Below are 17,591 nucleotides of genomic sequence, written 5' to 3' on the forward strand. Positions count from 1 at the left end.
CAAAATGACAATTACAGAACTAATACACAATTACTGTCACATGCAGTTTAGCAATTATTTCTGAAGACATTTGTCTAAAGGTTTCAAAAACTACTATAAAATGGTTTCCTTTGCTACGTAACATTGGTTAAAACCGACACACACAAAATCTCTCCCAACCAGCCTCTGTCATGCCATTTCTAATGCAGACAGGCTTCCTTGCACTTGGAATAAACACCTTCCATCCCAGGCATTATTAGATATCATGCTAAGGCTATTAGGAGCATGGGTAGCTGTCAACTAACACCTATTATGAAAAGCTTCAGTTTATATATGATTTTTTTTCTGCTCCAAGAAATCTATAAATTTATAATTAGAATCTCTTGCTGTTCAATATTTGTACATAATAAGCAGAGTACCTGAGGATGATGAAATATTGAAAGCTGAATTCATTATGAAGAAATTCACACGGTGTAGCACCTCTTCCCTCAAGTCTGGCTGCAACTTTCTGGGGATCTGTATTCCATTATTTTTGGGTTGTACTCTGAGCATGGTAGCCATGCCTCAAACAGGATTAGGATTCTGCTCAGGGCTGACACTTGCTGGTTTTAATTTTCATTTTATCATAAGCAGTTTAAGATTGTTGCCAGTGGTAATTTGCAATTTTTATCAAGACCTCTTCATTATAGCTTCTGACAGGACAGATGCTGTAATTAATCATGCCAGACAACTGGGGATAGTGGTCAGACTGCACTCGCAGCACAGATACTGCAGGAGAAGAGAAACAAGAAAATAGAGGGTCTCTCCTTTCTGTTCAGAGCAAAAATATATGAACAGCACTAATAACCTGACAACACACTGGATGTTAATGCTTCCAAAGCCTTCATGTGAAAGACCTGCCCCCTCCATCCTCCCCACTCCATCACATTGTACCTTAACGAGAAAATAAAAGTCAGCCAGCTCAGGACTGGCCCAAGGGAAGAGCCAAGGCTTACAGGGGGAAGCCCACAGCAGTAACTGCGTTTACATCTGGAACTCTCAGATACAAAGAAAGAATTTGTGCTGATTTCCTTTTCTGAAGATTACAGCTGAGAGACAGGTTCACTTCCCTGCTCCTGCAGATCACCAGCACAGGGCAGCAGGGCTGCTCTGTGACTCCAGCACTTGCTTTCTCCCTCTCAAGTCACAGACACCTCACAGAAGTTGCCCACAACTCTTCAGCAGAGCATCTTGGAGGGTACAAGGGCCGAGTGCTTGCTCTGTTCCCACTGGTACCTGTTCACCCAGAATGTCTGATAAAAATCCAAAGGAGTTTTAAAAAGTCCAAGAAAGCATTTGCAGAAGGAAACCTTTCTGGTTTCTCTATCAAAGACTTACAGCTCGTCAGTTTTACTGAAATGTGTTTATTCTATAGCAAGATAAAAGCATTTATTTTAGATAAGCAAAATACAAACAACTTAATTGCTGCTATCATAACTCATAAAAAAGTATAAAACAGCATAAAAACACAATAAGCAATGTAGCAATTAATAATTCATGTTACCAGTGTTTACATTAAAGCCTCATTTATGAAAACTTTACAACACATGATATGAAAACTTACAACTTTTAAAGAAAATATTTACATTGATTATTCAGTTGTGGAGTTTCATTTAAATATTCTACTGGTTTTACAGCGTATTAATAACTTGCATTTCTCATCTTAGCTTTCTGTAATAACAGTTTTATTTAAGTGCATTTCCCTTTTAAAAATACAGTGTATTAAATCTGAAACTCATCACTGCGACACAGAATATAATATTCACATTTGTTCTGTAATTGGAATTAAAGTAAGAGGGTAAATGTCAATATATATTTTCTTGCAAACTATGGCAGGTTTATTTGGACAAATGAAGTGAAAAGTTGGGTCAAACATTTACGTCCAGTTACTTGCTATTGTTTTTCTGAAGACATGTAGGAGAATAAAAGAAAAAAAATAAGAGCTTTGGCAAAAATCTGTGATTTACTCTATTTTTTCATGACAAAAAATGCCATCAACTAACTCATGTCATACAAGTATGATTGTATGAAATCCAATCATAATTTTACAGGTAGTTACAACTGTGCTTTAAGGGCTTCAGGAGTTCACACTGCCTTGAAGTGCATTACTCACTTTTAGAGAAAGAAGGGCTATAGCATATAACTCTGAAAGGCCATTTTGCAGTCATAAGGTCCAGGTATTTATTAGGCCAGTTGATTCACATATTGTAGGTAAAGCTTAAATAAATTAAAAAGGCATCACATGAAAAAGAGAACAGCATTTTTTCTTTTAAACAAAATGATTTATAGTCAGCTAAAAGATGATACACAGCTACATTGTAGTTCTTTATTGCCTATCTAATAGACACTTTAGAGGATCATTTGATCTGTTATGCATCCCTGCATAACTACCATCAACAATTTACAGTTTTCAGCCAAATATGGTTTACCCCTACCCCCTCCATCAACACAAAGCCATGTTGCAAGATCGTTTATCTTCAGAAAATACTGACCTGCGACAATACTTGAGTCTGTGTCTGAGATTGTATTTGTGACTGGTGCTGCTGAGGTGCTGGCTGAGGGCTCCCAATGGCAGGGATGGGAGAAGTGATCTGCGGGGCTCCCGGGGAATGCTGCTGAGGAGAAGGCTGGGACTGGTGTTGCATATGCTGCATTTGCTGCTGCTGCATTTGCTGAAGCTGTATGTGCTGCAGTTGCTGTTGCATCTGCTGTTGATTAATCTGCTGCTGGAGATGCTGCTGCTGCTGCAAATGTTGCTGCATGTGGTGCTGAAAATGCTGCTGCTGCATTTGCTGCTGTATTTGCTGATGCATTTGATGCTGATGTAGTTGCTGCTGTTGCATCTGCTGCATCTGTTGCTGCTGGAGCTGCTGCATCTGGTGCTGCTGGCTTTGCATGGAGGGGCTGACTTGAGACGAAGACGGCGCTGCCACCATGTTTGTGCCCATGGAGCTTATCAGCGGAGCTGCAATGTTTGTCGGCATGGTCGGGGCAACGGTAACAGAAGCTACAATCTGATTCACTGGCAGTCTCATGGTCAAGGGTTTTGGAGCAATTGCTCTGGAAAGGGGCTGTTGAAGAGTTGGGGGAGATGCCGATACCGTCGCGTGTTGAGAAAGAGAGCTATTCAGAATGAGGGAGGAAGACAAATTTGTGGATGCCAGTGTTTGCTGAACAGAACGAATTGTCTGGGCCTCAGCAGATTCTGCAGCAGCCTGTGTTTGGAAGAGAAATTAATTGTCTTTTCAACAGAAAAAAACATTGTTACTGTTTACACGGTAATAAAAGTAACGGCTACTCAGAGACCTTTGCCATCTTGTGTTTTCTATCAGAGGAGATCAATCTGCAGTCTGAAAACAATCACTGATCAGCAATACATTGCATCTGCCTCCCTGTATGGTACCTCCAGGTCTTACTTGGACAAAATCTAGCTTGTGCCCTTGATCAACACCAGAAAGTCACAGATGTCACATACATTTTGTCACTGAAAAAGCTAGAACAGGCCCAACACATTCACATGTTTTTAAAAAAACCCTGCTTTTTGGGAGTCAGCAGCACACACACTCCCCACCCCATGAGTTATCAACCAAAGAGCAATTAACTGACACTCTTTAGACCTTTACCTGAGCATGTAATAAACTGTGCTGCACAAGTTTCTATCCCATCCCTACCCTGAGCAACCATCTCATTTTCATGTGAAAAAGCTACAGCAAGGATGTCTTAATTTAGAGGAGATGAGATACAATGACTTTGACTGTCATTTCCACCTGCAATCTACCCAGAAGTTACTTGGCAGTCCTGGTCCCATGGATTTGGAGAAAAAATATGATTCCTGATGGTTTTGAAAAGGGAACTTAAGATTCACAAAATAATATTCCTCAAAGGTATTTAGAAATCCTGCTGATCTTGCACTTAGCATTGTGACACTAAAGGCTTTCAGAATATTATCTAAGTCCCAGAGGCAGCAGAAAAACACAGCTTCTTAACACGAGAAGAAATCTTCCAGCTTTCAAAAACATGTCTATAATTTCTGATGTTGTATTTTTAATAATTAATTAAGATACACAGCAACTTTCCATACGATTTACTAATGTTCTGCAGTTGTACATTCAAATAAATATTCTCAGGAGCTAAGACATCATGACCCTCTTGCTTTCTTGTGATTGAATATATTTTTGTAATTGATCTTTATAAAATATCATCAGATAAATAACCACCTTGGTAATGTTTTACCCATATTTTAGATGTCTATAGCACATTTCCATTTATGATATTCAGATGCAACAGAACTACAACCTGCATAGTGCTGCTGTCTAGAAAGGTAACTTCTCAACTAAGACAGCAGAGCTTTGTTTTCTTCACAGGTTTTATTTTAACTCAGGATCCATTAAAATACTCCTTGTGGCTCACTGCCAGCTAGTCTGTTTTTTAGCACTCTCCAAATTCAGAGCCACCATGCGTTTCTTTCCCCTCACCTGCAAGAATACTTGAGCTTTGTCACACAACAACTGCTCTCCAACTCCACGCAAAGCAAGCCTGTCCTTTGAGAAGCAGCACTTGAGGAAAAACAAACCTCTGCAAACAGCTCGCAAATATTAATGTCAAAAGGTCAGTATATTTTTCATGACTGAATTTTATTTTTGTGGTGAAGTGTATTACTTTGCCTCTGCAGTTCAAGGAAGATGTACAATTACAAAGATGTTTTCTGGTAATCATTAGTATGCCAGTAGAGAGATGAAATTATTTTTGCAGAGACTAAGCAGGGTTCAAGCAGCAGCACAACATCTTGTAGAGCTGTATTACAGAAATCCTAGGATTCTACTTCTACTGTGCATAACATCCCCCCCTTGCCCCAAATATTTCAATATCACTGGTAAAAGCTCGCTTGCATTACATCGACGGCTTACCTTAGAAACAAGGCTTGCTCTGTAGGCAGCAAGTGCCTTTAGGTATTCTTTTTTGGCAGCTTCAGTTTTTCTTTTATATACCTATTAAAAGAGACCACAATTTCACCAAATTAAACTATAAGGATGTTCTTGCCAGAATGCTCTCAAAATCACTTGCACGGAAACAAAAACCATAGAGCAAAACCCCTGAAAACACTGTACTGTTAGATGTGCTTTTTCTTCCTTTAAAATTCCAAATATTCTTGCAGGTGGTTACAGGCTTTCAGGCCTACTTGCTGGACTTGTAAGTACTGTTTATGTTGATTATAATATAAACAGGAATAACAAAAGGCTGCTATTTGACATGAGCCTGAGCAGCCAACTGATTGAAAAGACTACCTATGCACTCTTTTCTTGCCCGGAAAACAGTGTTTTATTGATTCCAAGTAGCAGGGATGTTAGAAAATTGGCTATTACAAATGCCAAAATGTATAGCAGTAGTCTAGAATAGCAAAATATGCCTGTGCATTTTTTTTTTCAAAACAAGTATTTGAACTACATATAAAAAAATCTGTACACCTTTAAAAAAAAGTGGATCAAAGAGCTTGGACTTGCCCCAAAACCCAGCATGAGAGAATCCCATTGAGATAAAAAAGAACATTTAGGAAAAAATTACTAAATCTGTATTTTTAATCATGAGTAAATTCAAAGTTCACCTTTAGATCATGTTCATTATCATCAGACTAAAAGCTCCTAAATGTATTTCAGTAACAAGTACCATTAATCTCTTGCCAAAAGGTGGGAATCTATTTTCCCATACAAGCTTCTATTAACTGTTACTGGGAACAAAGAAAGGGTATTTTTTAACCCCCTTCAATCCATGTGCAGCAGTTCCATGTGTATAGAAGAAGAATAACCCTCAAGGAAGTACAAGACTCATCACTCTGTACCCAGTGGAAGTTGGAGATAGCATTTCCCACACAACATTGTAATGAGACTCAGAGGATTGGCTTCAAAGGTTAGAAATCAACACGCTTTGTAACAAATTCATAAGGCAGATCAAAGGAAATGGTAAATATGCTGTACCTTCCTCTTTTCTAACTTATTAATAGGAAACAAGGGCTTTGAAATAGGAATCATCAAAAGATGGTTTTAAGAGGACTCTAGGACACTATAACCTGAGCTCTTTTACAAACTGTCCTTTAAAATTTAAAGACAAATACAGTAATTTAACACTACCTCTTGGCTCTTACCAAAAAATAATTTTTATATGCCAGGTCTTCAGCAAGTTCAAAACTCAGTTTAGCTCTACAGAGGTGGAGTTCTACATCAGCAATTAGTATGGTCCACTCAGAGAAGAAGTAGGAGGATTTTTTTTTACAAGGATTAATATACTCTTGTGAGACAACCTGCATCAATTTACCTGTTTTTGTTCTTCTCCTAAACTGTCCCACATAGATGCCACTATTTTTGAAACATCTCCAAATGTAGCATTTGGGTTCTGTCCTTTAATTGCAGCTTGTGTATCCCTGAAGAAAAGGGCATATGCTGAGACTGGCTTTTGTGGCTCATTGGGGTCTTTCTTTTTCTTCTTCTTTGGGGTCTTGGGCTTCTTGCCAGAATCTGGGGCAGCTCTTTTCTCTCCAGTAGCCTAAGGAACAGTAAATGAAATAAATTAGATTAATTGCAAAAAAATATTTACAGTCAGTCGTAATATTATATGCATAAAGCTATTATGTAGGCAACACTTAGGAGAGTCCTGTTATGCAGGCTCTTCTCTCTAGTCTCAGCATAATCTCATTGGATCTACTGGAACTAAATGCATGAGTGGTTACTACTCATTTTAAGCATGGCTCTGAGAGTCACATCTTACAAGCTTGACCTGAAAAAGGACACCCTAATGCTAATTTGTATTTAAAAAATATTAAGATTTAGTTCACAGCATATTTTGAAGAGGCCATTGATATTTTTCTATTAAGATACAATCTTAGCAGTTGAGACTCAAAAGGCAAAACCTTGGAGGCATTTCCCAATTCCCAGGCTTAGACTGGCAACTTAGACATGGGCCAGGGGTTAAAAATCCCACTCTTCAGGCAAAAAGCAGCAGCAGCACTTGGCAGCATGTGCCCACTTGCAGGAGCACTGGCTGTGCCCCCCAGGCCCCCAGGGCAGGGCAGGTGCCCGTGGGGGAGCACTGGGAGCTCTGGCCAGGCACCAAAGCCCCCTCTTCCCTCCAGGATGGGGATCCCAGCAGCTCTGCCCCCTGTGTGTGCCTCATGCCCTGGACCCTCTTTTGTTGAACTATGCACAGATTATTGCAACAAGGAGATCAAGTGGCTTTAATATGATATGTAATATGATATATATCTCTATGATAGTAATTTACTCTGATATTTTGAGGATCCTGTACAATGAGCTTTCCACATGTATAACTTCCATCAGCTTAATGAGAAAACCTTTAGTGGAACAGTCTTAAATTAGGCTTTTACATATACAGCTATAACAACATTTGTTCTTCATTTGGTCAATATTTTTTCCTTTTATAAGATATTTATTTAAAGGATGATATAAGTTAACTAAACTTTCAGTTCAATCAAAGCTTATTTTACTTCTCTCTAAACACATCTATGTTTTACATGACTCCAGAGAATACCAAAATGACAAAACTGTCCAAGAATGATGCCTGAAGAGATTGAACAGACCTGAAAACCTGAGTCAGTTTAGACCAAAAGAAATATATACGTTATTATGTAGGTTCATTATTATGCAGGCAGTATGGAAGCTTCTTAAGTAAAGAAGGTAATCAGCAAATTAATCATATTCTACTTTACTGTAACATTTGTATTTTAAATGGCCACACTGCAGCTGAGCTGATACTGGCACATCCGTGAAAACGCAGCGTGTGGATGTGTGAGGCTGCTCGCTGCAGCACATGGAATAACTTACTCTGTTTGATTCATCTGCATCTTCTTCATTGATGGAGCTAGATGGGGAGGGAGTGGCTGATTTACTTGCAGGAGGGGAGGGAGAAGTGTGTGGCAAATTAGTGCCTCCTAAATTTAGCCCCAGCTGCGCGCTCAGCTGAGACTGGTTAATGGTGGTGAGCTGAGACGGAGGCATAATTCCCGAATGAGCAGCATCAGTCATGTGGACAATAGATCTCATAATCAGAGAGTGATCCTGGCGGTACTGGGAAACTTGGGTGTGACTCTGATCCTAAAAGAGATGGAAATATTGGTTAGATATTAGCAGTTACCATACAGCAGTAGCAGGTAAAGTTATTTTCACAGGCTTACAGAAGCAACACTGTCAACATGCAGTTTTCTTCCTTCCATTTTAATGAATTAAATATATTTTTAAGAAATTAAGTGCAGCAACAGTTACTATAATTTCCCCAGACTTCACTTTTCCCCTGACTGGAGCTGCTTATTTTGTTCTTTGACTAAGAATCCCATTTCTTTATTTTTAAACATTTCTTCTCTTGAGGTAGTGAGAGATACCCGCATAAACAATAGGGAAACAGGATGACTGAGGATTCAGGAAAACATTGCAAATGAGGAGACACAAACTGTAGTCAGAAAGTAAACAAAATTGAGGTGGGATGAGGGGATACGTATATATAGAGAAAAGCATCTTCCTTTACTGAGTTTCAATTATTCTTGGCCATCACAAGTAACAGCAGTAGGTATGAACCAGTCCTCTCTGGGTGGGATTTTAAAGCTGTTTTAAACACAGAACACTGCCCTGCCTGTCTGGAGTGCATTCACTGCAGCATGCTGGAGAACCAGTCCAGTAATCCTAAACACTCCTAAAGGTCCTTCTTGGCAAGTACCACATCAAACTGCACATTTTTATCTTTAATCCAACAATCAAACATGTGGAAGTAGCAATCGATGTACAAATCACTGACTTTATTTTTCTTGTACTCCACGTCTCAGAAACACAAGCGCCTGCATGGTTTGGTTTCTACTGTATCTTGAGGGCACAAACTCTGTCTCCTACATCTGCACAACATTTACCACATTTGTAAATAAAAAGAAGCAAGACCCTGAAGGTAAAGTCAGCTGCAATCTGCCTATGAAAACTTTTTTTTTGACCACACACAGATCAATACACAATGAAGGAACATGTAAACAGAAAATAAGATTTTTTAAGAAGTTAACAAGATAATAAATAGCTCACAAATTGATTCAGCAACCTGATTAATCTACAGTCATTGTTTGAACAGCCAGAAACATGAGAAATAAATTAGATTTTGAAAACTCTTTCATTATTAATAAGCCACATTGCAATTAGTAGCAGGTGCAATGATCCTTAATGAAATGACAGAGAACAAAACAGCAATTGTGAGAGCCCACTGGACTTCCACAGCAGAGTCTGACCTTCCTGGTACTCTCTTATTAAGTATGGATAAGTACAAACCAGTTTTCAAAAATCTGTGTCAGCATGGAGACAAAAGTTTAGCCCAAATGACTTTCCTTCACTTTTTATAACTTTGCCCTCAACAGAGGCAGTGTTTCTGTGCTCCTGGAAGCCTTTCCTTGGCTGGGACAAGGGTGGCCATACAAAGAAGCAACATGTGTTAGAGGAGATGCACACCCTGCCTCATGGATCTTCATACACAAATACTGCAGCTCACTGCTTCCCTACAGCAGTAAATCACATTAATTGGGAATCTGACAGTTGTGTCTCTTTCTGCTGAAACCTATACAGTAAAATTAAACTGTAGTTTAGCACAAAAATGCACGTGCAGCTGGGTCCAGTACAGATCAAGTTAACCTCACAAGCTCACGATCCAGATCCTGCGCCCCAGGGCTCATCCTCATTTTCCCCAAGCTTGCCCAGCCATTGCCAGCTTGGCTCAGCATCCACACCATACCACACTGCTTTTCCTACTTCTTAAATGCTTTTAATATTTTCAGTAAAGGACTGTAGTTCCTTAGAGATGAGTGTGTGTGCCAAAAGTGGAGCACTTGATACAGAAAGATCAAAACATCAGACTTATTGGCTGAAATACCCATTTGCTTCAGGGCACTTTTCTGTGAAAATCTACTGCTGTTAACTACAGGGTCATTTTGATTGTGACTTGTATTGGCAGTGGCATCTGGAAGTCATTCAAAGTCTTTTGTGAAACGATATCACTCTGCCCATTACTCCAATCATTTTAGCTTACTGACGTTATTTTATTGCATGAAGAAAAACTCTGCTGGTTTTCTTCAGCAAAGCTGAAGATGATCAGAATAACCTTCTCTCACAAAAATAACTTTCTTTGTTATTGTGCACACAGTACTTTCTTGGAGGTGTTCTACCCCTAAAAGCCTTGCTTTTGTTCTCCCTTTATTGCTGCACAATACAGGCCTTTCTGGCCTTTACACTGAGGCAACAAAATGTGATGACAAGGGTTACAAACCATTTACTCCAAGTCTTGTCATTTCGGTTGCATCTATGATTTTATTGAGACTAAATTCTCTTGACTTGCACTGACCCAGAATCTAATTTTATACACAAGCCCATGAATTCTTAACTGTCCCTTTTTCTGATACTATCTGATGCTTGTGTGGGTTTTCTGCATCCACTTACTTAATTTCTGTTTTTCTTTTCTGCATCTTCTCCTGATTTCTTAGCCTTTTTTTTTTTTTTCAGTCTTAAGAGCTTCAGTAAAATCTCCTTAGGAATGGCAACAACAATAGTTTGTAACTGGCCATTTAGAACTAAACTGATAAGACATATATGAAAGAAAATGTTTCATATAATATCCAATCCCTTATTGTTCATATTATATGTGCATATGAAAACAAAAAACAATGTGTTTTCTGCACTTTGAGTTAAACTTATATGATTGATCAATATTTAAAAAGAAGAAAGTAACAGGGTTTTCATGTTTTTCTCTGTGGTACAGTGCTGTGGCCCTGAACAACCTATGGTACCTATATAAGAGCTTTCAGACAAAGAAGTATAAGCCATTTTTAATGTGTGTACAGTGGTTTGGAAAGAAGGCAGGGAGGCTAGTTCATAGCAATATTAAAGTCCATGGCATTTTCCTATAGCTCCTGAGCAAACAAAAGTCTTCTGAGAAAGGAGCTAAAATCAAGAAAACAAAATTTCCACCAATTATCTTCACTCTTATTTTTTCCCTGATACTACCAAAGGCCAACACCAAACAGAAAGGATCAGTAGCATTTCATTATGCTTGAGATGTTTATCAAAGAAATGTTTAACAATGAAAATCATCCTATATCAGAAGCACACATGGAAATAAATACAAGTGCACTGAAGCACCCATTACATCCTAATTAAATTATAATATGAAAACTGAAAAGCTCACATATCCAAAAATAACCCATTGAGAATATTAGGAGAATATTACCAGCTCTTTTACATAAACTTTAACCAAAGTAAATGTGATACACGAGTATTAAAAGCATTCAAGATTTTTGTAACATTAAGCAAAAACAAAGAGATTATTTCTGGCAAAAACTCATTAATTTCTCAAGCAGACAGTAGCAAGTTTTGATTGAATCTGTTCTGTTTTACACCCTTAGATTGAAGTTAGGCAAAACCTGGTGATCTTAAAACAAGTCAGGCAAAGCTCAACCACTGGTTTACTCAGCATGACAATCAAACAAGGACATGATGTGTGGAGCCAAAACCAAAAGAGAAATAATTTGTCTAACTCTTCTGCAGGCTGAAATGGCTTTGACTCAGATCAATCCTGTCATGCTACATGAGTGCTACAAAGCCCTCAGGTACAGAGACATTTATTGAGGGGAACATTGGCCACCTCTCTGGGCTCTCCAGTGACAGGGCAAGGGGAAAGGCTCTAAACAGAGAGCAAGGGGGTTTGGATAAGGTCTTAGGGAGCAATTCTTTAATGTGATGGTGATGAAGACAGAGATGCTCAAGGCCAGGCAGGATGGGGCCCTGAGCACTTGGTCTGGTGGAAGGTTTCCTGCCCATGGCAGGGGGGTTGGAATGAGATGATCTTTAATGTTGCTTCCAACCCAAATAAGTTTTACCCTTCTATGATTCTAATTATATACCTGGATTTTAAAAAAGCAAAATATAGTCCAAAATGTTTTCCCCTTCTCAAAACAACTTTATGGTGACTGTGTAGGCACAATCTCTTGCACAGCTGTCACCACACTGTTGCACACATTATAAAGACTTTCAGCACTTTTCATAGAAGGCCTCATCAAAGGAACCATAAAGATATCTGTCCATCAAATTGTCCTGCTCTCAGCATTCTTATCACTTTAGACAGTCATGCCATAAAAGTCATATTTAGTCCTATTGCTAAAGGACACATCTCACAGCCTATGACAAATATATAGTTTATTTTACTTTGATTTGTAAAAGAACAAGTTTTCAAAACTATATAAAATATCAATGCATCAACAGACACTGGAGAGCAAATAATGGAGTAAGGAGACAGGAAAAAAAAAAAGAAAAATAAAGAAATGTGTAAACTCCCATGCTTTAATTTATTCAGTTTTATCAAAGGTGTTTCTTGAAGTAGCATGGAATACCTAAGTGAAAAATTATATTAATAAAAGATAGTTTGCTCTTCTATTAGGAACACATTAAGCATCCAGTACTTAGTATAGCTTGCAATAGAGTTAGTATTTATTTTGACAGAGAAATGCATCTAGCCATTACATTGAGAGATGTCCTAATTTCCACTTACTTACCCTGCATTTTAAGAATCATTTCCATACAGTAATTCTATCCTGAATTCCTACCCTGATATAATTTTAATCTCTGGGAACATTCAACAAGACATTTAAAAATATAACTAGGAAATTACTTTTTAGAACATTTTTGAGCAACACTGAAGTCTTGATTAAAATCAATGTCCACAGCCTTCCATCATTTAAATATGTAATACCTCCAGTGAGACTCTGGTGATGTGAGGACTGATGGAAGTGCCCCATGGAAGTGCCTAGAGGAGGATGTAGGGCTGGGATCTCACCCCACACTGCATGAGATAGTAAGGGAATTGAGAAATCTGCCAACCAAATAAATAAGAAATAACCAAGCAAAATCCAGCATTTATGGTTATGTTCACTGTGTCCTGGTTTCAAAAGTTGACTTAAACTATTATATATTCTATTGCCTGAGGAATTCATCACTGTCAATGTAACATAAGCTGATGCAATATTTTAAAGGATGTATTTAAGTTGAAGCAAATGCACTTCAATGTAAAGAGTGAAATCCTCAGTTGTCCCTGACTGTAAATTACTCCCTTTACTTTTAGTCAAGTCAGCATATCTCTAAAAGAAATCCTCAATATTCTTTTTCTCCACAAGTAAAGCATAGATAAAAGAATCCATTAATCTAAATTTTTACAGGATTGGACTTCACTGCCAATCAAAACAAATCAAACTAACAGGATGCTTTTCTCTGTCAGAGATTAAATCCTTACTTAATAGAATACAAAACAGTTGTACTTGGTGCTGCCACCACTGAAGAAGTGTCCTTCCTCTCCCCTCCACACACACCATCATCACTAATAGAGCTGTCAAACTGCAGTTATCAGGAGATCCTACAAGCAGCAGCTTCTTTTCTCTGGCAGTGAAAAAACTCCCATGTTCCACTCCATGTCTCTGTAGAAAAATTACCTAATTTGAGTCCCAAAAAAAGCGTACAAGAAACAGTACATGTCAATTCATTAAAAAAAAATGTGTCTTCATCTGGATCTAAGAGATGGGTTGGTGACAAGAAGTTCACACATGTTCTGTTTCCTGAAGAACATGAAGAACATGTCAGTTTTTGGCCTGTGTGCCCATCCAATCCCTCTACTCTCCTCTGTTCACACATAAACCACAGAAGAGACATGAAAAGAAAAAAACAACAAAAAAAAAAAACCAAAACCAAACCTCAAACCCAATGAATATGAGGGCCCACTGATTTGTTCCTTAAAACTGAGTAACTTATTTTGTGGGTCATTGGGGACTACTATGGGGGGTCATACAAGACAGGAATTCTCAAAATCAAGTCACTCATTGGTGGCACCACTTGCACATATAACATCCTGCATAATCTACTGCATATATATACTGCATATATAATGGCACCTGGCAGTATGAAGTATCAGTTTTGTTCCTGCCTACTCCAGGCCCAAAATTTTGTCCCTTTGTAGTTTGTACATAGGCACCCAGGATGTTTCCTGCAGAGATTTTCACCGAGCACTTGTTTAAGGCACATACTGCAAATGTCATCAATGCACCACTGCAATAGGAGACCTGCAAACCACAAGTGAAGGTCTCTTCTGTGGAAGCAAACCCAGGGGCTGGGAGCACAGTGACCCCAGGCAGTGCAGCACCCCCAGAGATGTGATTCCAGACAGGGAGGTGCCAGGGCCACCCCCAGGTCCCTGCCAGAGCAACACAACTCCAGGAGCCAGCACTCACTACCTCTGCAGTGTGGGGCTGTGGCCGTGCTGGAACCAGTCATTCACAGCACGCTCAGCTGTGCATCTCTAACACACTGTGTCACGTGGAGAAAAAATACACAAAGCTCACAGCAAGGTCAAACTCACACAACCACCAAACTAAGGGACAAGGACTTGTCTCTAAAATGCTTACAATTCTTAATTCAAATTTAAATTCTTACTGGAGATGCCCCACCACCCTATCCTGGCGTGTTTTCTCTTTGGGAACTTTGTTCTTACCCAGTTACTGTCCTGTGAGCCTGCAGATTCCTCACAGGATCCCCAGTGCAGGCCAGAGAGGTCACACTTCTTGGTTGATCATTTGCTATCAAGTCCTTCTGCTCTTGCAGACAAGGACAGGCTGGTCACAGCCCTCCACCCACCCACAGCAGCTGCTGCTGCTGTTTTAGCACCACCTAATTCACAACTTCTTTATAATTTAATTTTTACACTATTTTCTTGAGGCATTTTAAACAGACTCCCTACTCTATTCCTCTCAGGCTTCTACCATACTTTAAAGCATATTGAATCACACTCCTCTTGGACAAGGCACCCAACAGCATGATCACAATACATGTGTGACTCAGATCACAGATCTGGGCTCTGATCTGATGAGTCTCTTGGCATGAGGAGCTTCTCTCCAAATTAGCAGTACAAGCTTAGGTCTGCTGTATGCAAACAGCGACGACACATTGCAAACAAATCCTGGATAGTTGAAATTAAGTCCCAGAATGTCAGATAAATGCTGTGAGCAGTTTTGCTACAACCTCCTCAGCTCAGGTGCTTCAGCTCCCAAATCAAAGGCAGACTTCAAAGGTCCTTATTATGCAGTGAGGAATGTAGGGAGAGTGTGAGGGAGCATGACAACTAACAAACATTATCAAAGGTAACAAGAATTCTGCAAGGAATTGCAGAGGGACAGACTCAGGGCTTACATGGCATTTTTATGTTTAAAAATGGCTACAAGTGTTGGTAGCTATGTTCAGGGATAAGTTTTCTTTAGGTTTTGGGGGATTTTTCTTTTCTATGAGGTTTGTTAATTTACTTGTTGGTTTCTGAAGTAAATCAGAAAAGTAGGTCTCCTTATGTTTTTTATTACCAGACACAGGTATGTTTTTCTTCCAGCTACCTAACAGAGTAATTAAAAACTCCAGAGAGACTTCACATTTCTTCAACACTTGCAAACTCAAAGTGGAAGCTGAGTACTGAGTAAGCTGTCCAAGGGAAAACAGGAGTGCTAACAGCAGAGAATAGCAGGAATTTCCAAGTTTTCAAATTACCCAAGAGCAGGCATGGCTGGACCCAACAAAGCCTTTGCCCAGGTACAGCACATGCAGCCCAGCTGCAGCATCTGCCTCATTCAGCTGACTTATGAGAACAGCACCTGATTTTAGAGTTTCAGGCCAGGATGCAGAATAGCCTGAAAGCACAGCTGGTGTCCACAGCCACAGACATCTGAGTTCCTTCCGAGCTCAGTTCTTAGGAATATCAGACACCCAGCTTTTGCTCCAATTTCTGACAGCTTTCCCAGTGAGCTGTATCCTTTCCCCCAGATTCATATGGCACCTCACAATATTTTCTGGAGCTGATGGATCTTGATATAGGTGCTATTATTATAAAATAGTCATAGTCTATTTTGCTGGACTGGTCTGCCTGTTACTGTGCTTTCATGCAGGAAGCATGAACATGACCTCAATAGGCAATAACCTACCTGTTTCAATTTCTAATATTTTTTAGCTTCTTTTAGTGCTTGCTATTCAGACAGGCGTCTTTGGCAACTGCTGCCACTTTGTCTCCTATGGACAGCTCCTTTCTAGCACTTACTATGAGTGGCCTATTTTTAAGAACAGCAGAAGACATTTCCCTCTCTCATTAACAGGGGCCCATTTATTGGTCTGTACCAATGAGCGATGAGAAGTGAGTATGTCTCAGAAAAATGACTCTATATCATCCACACTGAGAATTACAATGTCACTGAGGATATGAAAGTGTTCACACTATTGTTTAGCAGGCCAGCACCATCTTCCCATCAGCCCAAGCCACAGCATGGCCCTGTGCCAGAGCCACTGCTGCTTCCAGGGCTCCCAGCCTGTTCCCCACTGCCCCCAGGGCCCTGCAGCTCTGGGAGGCAACTGCAAAATGCCAACTCCCTCATCAGGTGCAGAATAAAGCAGTTAATTCCACACCAAACAAAAAATAAGTGTGAAAAGACACCAAAGTTCATCCACAGAGCACCCAGCTCTGAGCTGTGTCCCAGCCCAGCTGGGAGCAGCCACCAGAGCTGCCAAGGGAGTCCTAAAGGTCTCCATTTCCAGAGCGTCCCTCTTGTTCTGTTCACGGCCAAATGTCACTGCTCGGAGCCGCCCAAGCATCCTTTCATTCAGGGCTGCTTCAGATTAATTCTTCCTGGTACCACAAATTCTGCAAAGCAGTGGCAATAACAGCTGCCATTTCTGCTGGGAAAGGCCAATACAAGCCAGACTAACACTGCTGGTTTAAAGCCCAAGCTTAGCAACTCAGCACAGAAATCTAAGAAAAAATAAAAGACTCTGTTTTTCTAGTAACAGTAATTGCTACTTCTATAAGCTAATACCCAGAAACTTGTGAAATTTGTTGTACATTTTGTATCACAGATGACAAAAAACACATTCATAACAATAACAAGGGCTTGTTTTAATAAACCATTCCAGGCGTTAAACACATTAATGACCCATGAAATAACTGTTTCATCTGCAACACATTAAACAATGTTGTTATAACATTTTATTAATTGAAAACCTACTCCATGCTCTCCAGATAGGAGATTACTGACTGGATATTAAAAGAGATATGTAGAAATAAGTTTCTTTGTAAAGGAAAATGAAACATATAAATGAGAGGCAGCCAGCCAGGTGACTATTGAAATAACTATCTTTTGCCAATTTCAAAGCAACCTTTTTAGCTTTCAGTCTTCCAATTTTATGTTAATCTATTCACTTAAAGTTCATTAGTAATTTGGGAATTTAAATTACAAAAAAAAAATTTAAGCTGTCAGTAAAAGGCACCACTGTTCTGAAACATTAATAATATTTCTATTGTATGCAGCCTTTAATAAGCTCAAATTTGCACCTCATCTTTTTAAAGTCACATTCTTGAGATGTTTATTTTTAAATTCTCTTCTTCAAATAAAAGCAATAGTCACCATTGTGTTTTTGATTTGAGCACAGTGACACTCCTAAGGAGTAATATAATTAAAGATGAGCATATTCCACTATGAA

General features: G+C 39.3%; 1 protein-coding gene across 2 annotated transcripts in view; it reads right to left on the bottom strand.

Annotated features, from left to right (window-relative positions):
• Positions 1–1,366: 1,366 nt before the first annotated feature.
• Positions 1,367–17,591, bottom strand: part of TOX3 (TOX high mobility group box family member 3) — a 74,314-nt gene continuing 58,089 nt past the window's right edge. For both annotated transcript variants that reach the window (XM_021555056.4, XM_021555055.4), the window contains exons 4-7: positions 7,851–8,120; positions 6,328–6,555; positions 4,926–5,006; positions 1,367–3,233 (exon numbers count right to left, since the gene is read on the bottom strand). In XM_021555056.4, coding sequence (XP_021410731.1) covers positions 2,496–3,233; positions 4,926–5,006; positions 6,328–6,555; positions 7,851–8,120 — 1,317 coding nt within the window. In that variant the 3' untranslated portion in view covers positions 1,367–2,495. The remainder of the gene's footprint in view (positions 3,234–4,925; positions 5,007–6,327; positions 6,556–7,850; positions 8,121–17,591) is intronic.

This window comes from Lonchura striata, chromosome 11 (assembly GCF_050655825.1).
Source record: "Lonchura striata isolate lonStrDom1 chromosome 11, ASM5065582v1, whole genome shotgun sequence".
NCBI lineage: Eukaryota > Metazoa > Chordata > Aves > Passeriformes > Estrildidae > Lonchura > Lonchura striata.